Source organism: Ostrinia nubilalis, chromosome 16 (assembly GCF_963855985.1).
Source record: "Ostrinia nubilalis chromosome 16, ilOstNubi1.1, whole genome shotgun sequence".
Lineage (NCBI taxonomy): Eukaryota > Metazoa > Arthropoda > Insecta > Lepidoptera > Crambidae > Ostrinia > Ostrinia nubilalis.
The window spans coordinates 11679316-11690035 of record NC_087103.1 but is presented as its reverse complement, the minus strand read 5'-3'; the positions used below and the strand labels follow the sequence as shown (position 1 = coordinate 11690035).

At 38.9% G+C, this 10720-nt stretch overlaps 1 protein-coding gene across 1 annotated transcript in view; it reads right to left on the bottom strand.

Moving 5' to 3' along the window:
- Window positions 1–815: 815 nt before the first annotated feature.
- The window catches only part of LOC135079481 (furin-like protease 2), a 45692-nt gene continuing 35787 nt past the window's right edge, over window positions 816–10720 (bottom strand). The window contains exons 4-12 of the mRNA XM_063974139.1: window positions 7092–7226; window positions 6363–6670; window positions 4527–6287; window positions 4328–4443; window positions 4133–4253; window positions 3508–4062; window positions 3254–3354; window positions 2700–2890; window positions 816–1372 (exon numbers count right to left, since the gene is read on the bottom strand). Of these exons, the coding sequence (XP_063830209.1) occupies window positions 1202–1372; window positions 2700–2890; window positions 3254–3354; window positions 3508–4062; window positions 4133–4253; window positions 4328–4443; window positions 4527–6287; window positions 6363–6670; window positions 7092–7226 (3459 nt within the window). The 3' untranslated portion in view covers window positions 816–1201. The remainder of the gene's footprint in view (window positions 1373–2699; window positions 2891–3253; window positions 3355–3507; window positions 4063–4132; window positions 4254–4327; window positions 4444–4526; window positions 6288–6362; window positions 6671–7091; window positions 7227–10720) is intronic.

The window sequence follows — 10720 nt, the reverse complement described above, 5'->3', positions numbered from 1 at the left end:
AATTTTCTATTAATAAAATGAAATACATTATTATATTAATCTTTGAGGTAAATATCAATAAAATGGCTTATAATAATGACGGTTTTTGTTTAAAGTCCAAAAAGTTACAAAAGCCATATTATTAAGGTCTTTCAAAAAACTAATTTCTCTTTCTGGGCTATTCACTCTAATGACGAATACATAAATAGTAAATATCTATTAGTGTCGAAATATTGCCAAATAAAAAAGGCGATCTTTTTTTCACTGATGATGGTTTGATGACATGATGCATGCAGTTCAGTCAGATTACGCAACAAGTAAACTAATTTAATTTTCGCTATTCAATCACGCACGATAGCAACCGAAATCGCCCGTTGATCTGCCCTCTAGACAAGTGGCAAAATCTGACATTCTATTCGGACGCATTCGATTTTCGAAAAGTGTGACTAGTCTATTCTACTATAAATACCCACTGATCGCCTTCGAAGCACTTGTGCGGCGCTAAACTCGTCACGACATGCAACGAGACAATGGGCCAACTATCCGGCCGCCGGATATCCGGCTATCCGGCCTAGCAGCTGGCCGGATATCCGGTATCCGGTATCCGGCCAAACAACTATCCGTTTCATCTCTAATTAATATTTCCAGTGACGCGTATAATACATTTTTAACGATAAACCTTTTCATTTAAATAAAAGCAGGTTTTGAATTTTATTATTTTTTTATTATAATTTATGTTACAAATTGACATTCTGTATTAATGCTTGCATCATAAATAATTTTTAAGAAACATTATAATTTAAATTATTAATAATTTATGAAATCAAAATTATTTTTTTAGCACTTTTTAATGTGTAACACACTTTTTACTTTTAACACGTTTGAAAATACATTAAAATGATTTTGTCTCCTCTTTTCGCATTAATTCAACAATAACACCTTCTTTTTCTCTCCTAAACTTATCTGTGGTATAATATTATGATAGATTGCGTTGGGTATTTCATTAAAATAATTACATATATTATAAAAACCAGGCTTTATTCCCAGCAATAATTGCGATACAGTATTTTATTAACTTCACAAACTCGTTTCAGCAGTAAAACAACTGTAAAATTCAACGGGTATACCAAATATATTACGCATAAATTGTATACTGAAACGTCTACATATCAGTCTGCAGTGTAAATTTTACTCTACTTACATTGACATTAGGTTCAAATTGCTATGTTGGTTCTTCGAGTTCACACAAAGTCTGTAATGAGTCGTTGACCTCACTAGTTTTGAGTGTAGTCGTTGATGTTGACAGAGCGACCAGGTCTTCGTCAACTGTCGTCAGCTGGGAGTATTCTGTCTTCGGGAACATACTCCGATGTTTGCGTTTTCTGGTTGTTATCTGAGGATAAAAATATGTTAAGGAATAGGCTAGATGACATTTCAATTATTTGTCCGTCAGACAGATAATTAGAAAATATGAGTCTCGTATTTTTTATTTTCTATTATAATTAAATAATAACAGTGCTACATCGAGTTGAAATGGCGCGTTGCGTCAGGTTAGATTTTTTACTCAAAAGTGACGTCACGCGATATTTCAACTCAATATTATAATACCGTAATTATTAAATTATGAAAAAAAAAAACAGAAAATACGTGTCCAATATTTTTTAATTATCTGTCTGACGGACTAAATAGAATTTCGATTTCATTACCCAGTCATCATTCCACATGACTCTAAAACATGATAATTTTAATAATGTCAAGGCCACCTCAATTCAACTAATAAGATACTATTATTGAGCTTTGAGCCAATCATGTTGGCTACAATCCCATTCCTTGAATACACATTCAAACTTGAGTGACGTTTCATACTACGGGCCTATGGCAACATCGTAGTAATGCTACGGCCTTACTACGCGGCTACGCGCTACGATGTGTTTCGTAGCGTACTACGGTAGTATTTGTAATACAAAAGCTTTTGTGGCTCATTCAGCTAAAATAGTTTTTCTTAGTTTCTCTATATGGAAGTTATCGTCTGAGTGTACTTATAACATAACTTGTAGTGAGTTTTATTTAGCAATATTATGCAATTTCAGTCTTTTATTATGATGGAAAGAGCAAAAAAGTTAATGTTACAAAATAATTGCAATAACAAGCACTCGTTGCACTGTGTTTTTCGTACATCAGTAACAAAGAGGTACAATTAGTACTGTTATTGATTCACTCTCAACAGGTGATTAATAGGCCCGTAAAACAAAACGGCTACCAAAACTCAATTCAAAGTCAAGCATAGATTCAAATCAGTGATTTGATAAAGTTAAGTAAATAAATCACAGATTTTAATCTTTTGAGTGTAGATTAAAATTTGTACTTACCTATTCATTCATAATATTAGGTCATTCTTAAGGTCTAAGAGCCTTATTAAACTAATGTATGGATTGGGCTATATGTAAACTTTGCATGCATTGTCATTTCCTAATCACACTTTAGTGTTTGTTTTCCAATGTGACGTAGGGACTATTCGTCGGAATAAGTAAAGGTTCGGCCAAACCAACGCGATCACGATCAGCCGGCGTGCAGCGATGGCGATCAGACTTAAATGCTTTGATCGCCATCGCTGCACGCTGGCTAATCGAGTGTGATTGCGTTGGTTTGGCTGAACCTTAAGAGAAAACATTCAAAAAAAGAATACCAGAAAAAAATACTTCAAAGAAACAAAACACTACCTTCACAATAACGATAAGCGTGATGACCCCGAACGCGGTCGCCGCTACGCTCCACGCCACCAAAGTACGGTCGGAGCTCGCCGCACCCGCCGCACCCGCCGCGTCGTCAACGAATAAAGATGCGGTTACGTGCGAGCGAATGTTCTCCGCGATTCGCCGCTTCCCAGCTGACGAGCCGTTCAGACAGCCCCCTGGAAACGACACTTTTGTTTACGAAAGAAACGGAGAGAACACTATTATGTGGTGGAATTCTTAAAAGGAGCAAAGCTTTGCTTTTTAAAACACCGCTTTGGAATTAGACGCGGAAAAAATGTTTTGAAAGTAAAAGAGGTTAAGGCTGTCTATTTTTACATTATTTTAGGGTTATCAGGATACCTTCCGTGATGAAAACGTTTTAATGATCTTTTGAATAATGTAATGAAATGATAGCGCTTTCAAAAGCCTATTCGCAGAAAATACATGACTTTTGTGATGAAAAATTAATCTCTCATTTTAAACTAATAGTATCATTAGCTTAAAAGTAAGACACAAACCAAACAATAAAATATTCTTACCAATGTCTTTGTCGCAATGACAACAGTCTGTAGTCTGATTCGTACTCAAATAAAATGAGAGCATACTTTCTGTACAACACGGCAAACATTTGTGGTTTACCCTGAAAATTGAAAGCTCAGTTATGTACACACAAACTATTGTACTCCTAATGGCATCTCTCCTTCTTTGTGTCATTTTAATAATTGATCGCTCTATCAACATCAAACGGAATTTGAAATTGAGATGCTGTAATGGAATGTTTATGTTTTCTTACCTATCTAAACGAAGAGGATGGGCACAAGTGACGCAGCTGGTCGGTCCAGGCCCCGAGCAAGATCTGCACGAATCATGGCACGGCTCACAGGTTCTCGACCTGGGCTCGTAGTATTGAGAACTAAGGCACTCCACGCATAGGCCACCTTCCAAGGAAAAGTGAGGCGGGCATGACGTACAACGCTGCGGCCCAGCGCCACGGCAGTCTTGACAGTAGTGGTGGCATCTTCTACAACTCTCCTGCCATGGAAAGAAGTTCTGAGGACACTCTGGCCTGCACTCCCCAGCTGCGAGTCTCCAATCAGGAGGACAGGACGCGCACTGATCTCTTCTCGGACCTGTACAAGTCTCACATGATAGGTAGCATTTTGAACACGTCCCTTCATCAGGGTAGTAGCCAGGAGCACACGTCACTCGGCACGTCCCAGATTGCAACCTTAAGGCACCAGCACAAGACGTGCAATTCAACCTCGAAACGCACGCCGCACATGTATGTGGACAGCGCGTACAACGCCCTGCCGTTTGGTAAAACCCCTGACCGCATTCTGCGACACACCTAGAAACAAACATCCCATGTATATTTTCTCTCGCATAAGGAAAGGTCCGGCTTAATAAAGTGCCATTACCTCGATCCCTGTAATAACAACGGGCTCGAACAAGACAAACAGTCCCACTCATTTGGTCCGCTACATTTGTCGCAAGTGGAATGGCAATTTTTACAGCGCCCTCCCTCATAATACTCGTCGTCTGTGAAAAAAATACGGATTACAATTTCAATGGAGCGATTGAGAACGGATCTTTGTTTATTGAACATTACTCACTGGTGTCGCATTTGTCATTGCCATCCGGGAAACAATTTCCGCCTTTGGTAAGAATCCATTTCTCTTTGCAAACGGAGCAGACGGCATACGTGCAAATCGTGCATCCTATTGGACACCTAAGACAACAGAAAATTGTTTCCTGTTTTATAAGGGTAATTTGAAGGAAACGATTTAGGTCAGAATATTCATTTATACTTACGAGAGACATTCCCTCCTTTGTGCGTCGGCGTAATAGCCTAAAGGACATTTTGGGACGCAGCGGTTTTTTAATGCATAATCGCCGAGACGACAGGAAACACACTCCGTCTCGCTCGGCCCGGAACACGATTCGCACGACTCGTGGCAAGGCGTGCAACTAAAATCATCTTTTTGATATGTACCGGGCGGGCAAGCTGCTAAGCAAGAGCCGTTATACAGAAAGTAATTATGTGCACAAGATGAACACATGTCGGCCTTTTCGGAGCAGGTGTAACAGTGTTCGGCGCACGGAAAGCAAGCACTCGCGTCGGGGTCTTCATAATAGCCATCTGGGCATTGTTGTAGGCAAACTGCTAAATCAATAACTAACAGGTGTGCGGGTGCACAAGTTAGGCAAGAGTCTTGGCCGGCCCCGGCACAAGTTTCACACGACTCGTGACACGGCCAACACACGCCTCCTTGATTCACGAAGCTTCTCGGCGGGCACCTCGAGACGCAAGAATTATCCAAACGATAATGTTTGCACGCGACGCACTGGGTCGGACCCTTGCCATAACAGCCCTGCGAATCACATTCCGGGTCGCATAATCTTTGTACCTGTTTATCATTGGCATCTGCCAATACATTTTTTCGCTGAGCCGACGGAATGTTCTTGGGATAACTATGCCTATCAGAAATACCAAGCTCGATCTCGTTGAGAAATTGAGAATATTCAGATGCGTCATAAACATCGTTTATGTGATAGGTTTTTTCCTCCTGGTACACATTATTTGAATTATAGTAACCCTTATTTCGCAGCCGGATAGGATTTGTGGCGGTCCCGTAAAAAATCAACTGCCACTTTTTCAGTACTCCAGGTTGAGTTACGTGATTATTCCCGGCATTTATTATTTGGAGAGTCCACCGGCCCTCTGCGTTCTCGCCCCAGAAGTGTACGCTTAAAAAAGGCCAGTCATCGAAGTTGGAACTAGTTGCGTCATGTGTTCTTTCGAATAAAAGGGTGGACGTCGTCCCCATCGGCGACGTAAGCAGTATCCGTAAATTACCTCTTGGGAAAAAGCTCAGTGAAATTTTACATTGAACGTGTTCCAAAAACCTGACCTCGTTCATAGTGCCGCTGCAGCCATTTACATCCATATGCACTGATATCGTATAACCGAAAGATGTTTCAATGGACTTGTCTTCGTTTATTTCTTGTGACTTACAAATGTGTTGCGGCGGAGCGCTGGACCATTGTTCTGCTAATGTGACCATTTGAGCCGCATCCATTAGCCCGTAACCGAACTTATGACTGACTTTTCTCTTAACGCCATTAACTATCCATCCTTCTTCCTTTTCTAATGGCTGGGATCTCGAAGTAATGACTATTAGATGTTGCATGTCTCGCCATGTCAACAAAGGGTTTGCTTCTAGTGCTAATGCGCATATTCCAGCTGCTAATGGGGCCGATGCCGATGTCCCTGTATGGTCTACAGTACAAATGTGATCTGGCCTTAATTGGACGTCCATATCTACGGTAGCGACACTCTTATCCCGCCCCGGCGTCCCAGAACTATAAGTCGACGCTAAAGTCGACGAGCATTCTTCTAAATACCAAGGCTTATACCCCCCTTGGGTTGCGCTAGAAACTGATATAGTGAAAATGCTGTTTGCATAACCGTCGCAATTGCAGGAGTCGGTGTGTCTCCCCCCGTTTCCTGACGCCCATATAAAAATGGATCCTTTGCCCCCTCGGCCGTTTGTGACTCCGTTTATAAATGCCCTGGAACAAAGCAGTTTTTAATGAGCTAGCCGCGAGGTAGTGCTAAATAATCGTATGCATTTAGACAATAGGTACCTTCTAGCGAGGGGGCCTGGTCCGTCGACGGTTTTTCCGTCGTCTTCTGGCCCCCAGGAGGCGCTGTAGATATCTATGTGGTGTGTGTTGAAGCTGAGGGCTTGTGCTTCGACTGCGTCATTAACTAGGCCGTCTAGCATCCTGACTCCGCCGATGCTGGCGTTGTAAGCTATTCCAACGCCGCAGTACCTATTGTAAGCGACCGCGGCGACCTCTCCCGCGCATCGGGTGCCATGTTTATTGTCGCCATTGTCCTGCGGGGTGGGATCGGTGTCGTTCCCGTTTATGTCTGTTGATGCGGCTGGATCCTAGAAAAATGCTCAGTTTTATCGCTTGGTCGTGTTAAAGCCAATATTTTATACGTTTAATCTTGTGAGTTGATTCAAGCAACATTTACAGAATCATTGAAATGTTAATAAACGTAAAAAAGCTTTAGTTTTAATAACAGAGAGCGAATAAATTTACAAACATTCAAATTAATTTAAGCAAAAAGTAGATAAAGTTTTTTCGTTACATAGCAGAATAAATATTAAGGTCTCGTATAAAATTAATTAGGGAGGATATTTTCATGTTGAATTTCATTATATGAATTTTCAAGGCAAGCTTATTTTATAAAAGCTCTCTGAGATATTACCAAAAAAGCGCGTATTTAAGGCTATCCTTAATTCAAAAACACATTATAATGTCACAAACTAAAGCGTTCTAAAACAAAAATAAAGGAGTAATTACGTAATTCTGCGACAGATCCGGATGGTTTGGCTGGATGCCATCGTCTAAAATTGTTATAACTACCCCCTTCCCCGTATATCCTTTCCTCCAAGCGTACCCGACGTTCATGTCGAGACCGTCTGCAGCGCCACCATTCTAAAAAGAATAATACTAATTGAAAAAACGTTTAGACACAATACAGGTTGGTAGAGAAGACTCAAGTCAAATACGCTCTTTGCGAAGTTTAAGCCTAGGCGCAGGCCACCGACTTTTAGTTGGCCGATAATTGGGTCAGGCTGTTAATCAGTATGGAGATGTATGGAAGCGCGCACGCACATTATACCGATTTGGTATCGGCCGATTCTTCATACGAATTAGAATCGGGCCCAACTAAATCGGCCGACTAAAAGTCGGTGGTCTGCGACTAGGCTAAAGAGAGCTACGGAATAATGGACTTTAGTGTTGAGTTACGTAGAAGCTCTAGATAACGGGTAAACGAGGTAGGTAATTAAATTATAAGCTACGAGCAAATACAATAAATGAATATACATAAATGTTTTGAGAACATCATATCGGTCAATAAAATCACTAATTTCATTAAATATAATAACAGGCAGGAATGAAATTAAAAAAAAAAAAAAAAAAAAACATTTTATTTAACCTTTCAAGCCTCGCGAATAGACACAATAGAAATCAATTTGTTACGCGCTCTTATGCGACCACTTGGGGTTTAATGGGTTAATGACAGAAATTTCCAACTGTTTCATGACAGTTACAATACGGTAGTTTTTAAAAACAAAAGATTTCAGCAGACTAAGCTTAGCTAAATTAAATAGTAGTCCCCAAACTAGTTGGCATTATCGTATTTACTTACAAATATCCTTATAAACTCTACACAAAAACGTTCCTTTCATGTATGAGGATTCACAATATTCCTACTTTCTTAAAACTCATTCACTCCGCTCCCAAATAAGATCAATTTAATTTCTTTTTATCACGAACCCCACTAAAGAAAATTGCTTATCAAAATGCAAAGTCGATTGATATCGCTGGTATATTCTCTAAAAGGTTCGATCTAGATGTTTTACGACGCATCCTACCCACAAGTTGGAATAACCGTTCTGAGAAGTATCAGTTCATAAGAGAAATGGATTCAGTAAAACTTATTCCATTTTAGATAATTTTACTGAACTGTCAGCGCCGAAAAAAAGAAATAACAGTGTGCTTATCATGAGTTTACGTTAAGGTGTGCTCGCTAGCGAGTAGGTCAAAAAAATCTAAGAAGTTTTTTTTATTTCTTGAAAGTAGCCGCTAGGGGTGCTGTACAATATGTCATATATTTTAATGTAATTCTTTTACGCAGTCGCTAGCGATCACACCTAACGTAAACTTATGGTATCAAGGCAACGCAGGACCGTTCACAAAGCCTTGGGAGAGGCCTTTGTCCAGCTGTGGACGTCATTTGGCTGAAACGAACGAACGATAATCAAGCATAATCAAGTGTTGTTTAGGTACATTTGATTAAGAATTTAGTTCACCTTTTACATTAACTAGTTTTTATAACACAAATGGCCTAACCAACTGCCATTAACTTAGCTAGCGTGGAATACTTTTGTCGACTATATTGTAGAGTAGCAAATGTTGAACTGATTTTCGTATTCTAAAATTACTAAAGGGCATGTGCCGATTTACGGATCGCTGAGCCCCTCCTTAACACAAGGGAACAAATAGTTATTATTTATCTTGTGTTACGATTCCATTCTGTGTCTATTTTAGTCTTTAAAGAACTTTAAATACGCACAAACTTAAAAATAAATACAAATAACCTATGTATAATCAACAAAAGTATGTAAAACCTACTGCACATGAGCGCTGTTCAACTTTCTAGACCGCGTATTTTCGTAAGCATTTCTCTAATTTGCTTACAGATTGGCACGTTTCACTCGGTTTGTAGCAGTAAATTTACGTACATTTACTTTAAATGTCAGTATTAAATTAAGAGTGTTTTCAAAAGTTTCCTACATCATAACGCGCAATAGCTCCGAGATTTTCTTTGAAATAATTTTTATTCTGAGCAGTTAAGAGACAGAGAGAGATAATAAATGTGTATAAATAAACTCTACATAAATCATCATCATCATCATAGGACGGGCACTGCTGAACATAGGCCTCCCCCAATGCTTTCCATGTTGCCCGGTTGGTAGCGGCCTGGGTCCAGAGCCTTCCTGCTACCTTTATGCATAACTCTATTAATATTTAGATTTTCCAGTGTCTTGAACTCGACTATTTTTTGTTCCGTGCTAAGTATGTACTAAGTGCTAAAAATAAAATGTTGCATTTATGTCAATAGCAATGCTGCAAAGTTGCTGGTATTTAAAAAATAACCCTGTATAAAATTGTAGAGTTTAATCAAATGCCATTTACTAATTTTTACGTGAAAAAGTGGTACTTAACAAACATTCATTCACAAAATTTGGCACTATAAAAATAAAATTTTCAAAATGTTCAATTGATGAAACTCCGAAAATAACAGACGATGGCACATCAAGGTAAAAACTGATAATTTATGTTATTAGGATAGATGCTATTTTGAAACTAAAATGTATGGTTTAATTTACCGTTGTCTAGAATTTAGGTACCTACAAAATTATAATTCCCGTCACCCTAAGTGACTTACATTGGCTAAAAGACTAAGGGTGGGTTGCACTTTTGTCAAACTCCATACAAAAACCACCGGTTATCGTGATAGTTACTGTTAAAGTTATGTTGTGCAACTCAGCCTAAGGTGTTTACCTAACTAACCTAACGATAACCGGTATTTTTTGTATGGAGATTGACAGACTTTTGAAGTTTGTCAAAGTTAAAGTAAGATGGTGCAACCCAGCCTATATTTTACGTAGCTTAGACATGTTCCTTCAGAAAATTGGATCTCTTAACTAAAAGCTGGATCGGTAGTCTTGTTTGAAGAACTCAATTAAAGGTACCATCTGGGAATACTCCCTTTATTGCTGTACTTAAGCTCTCCACTTTTAAGTATTACGACTAGAGATGGCCCACGCTATTTTTTGAGTATCGATGAAATTATTGACACCATTTTATACAAATCGGCACGTAAAAACGTTGGAAAAACTTATCAACCGGAAAATGTTGTAACGAGCAACAGTATTACAAATTGTTGTGTCCGTAAAAAGTTGTATTATCTGATATTGGAACGATAAAAATTCAACAGTATTGTATTGCTAAGTAACAAGAATTATTATGGAAGTAACTAAGTAACCACACATGTAATGCAATAAATTATTTGATTTGATTTGATTAATTACTCGTACTAACTTTTTGTCTGTTCTTGATAGCAAGATGGGTTAGTAAACTTCGGAGATACGATACGTATTAACATGTGATCTAATCCGTAGTTTAGTCAAAACGATGTGACTAACTAAGCCATGTTAGACATATTTTATAGCGGGTCATAAATCTGACATAAAGGTCTAATCTCTGTTATAACAATCAATGAACGCAAGATTGACGTAAAAGTAATGATGACATTTGGGTATTATCTCAGTTTATTAGAACCCATACGATAGTAGCACGATCGATATGAAATAAATAAATAAATATCCTTGGACATTTCACACTGCGCCTCTAGTGCT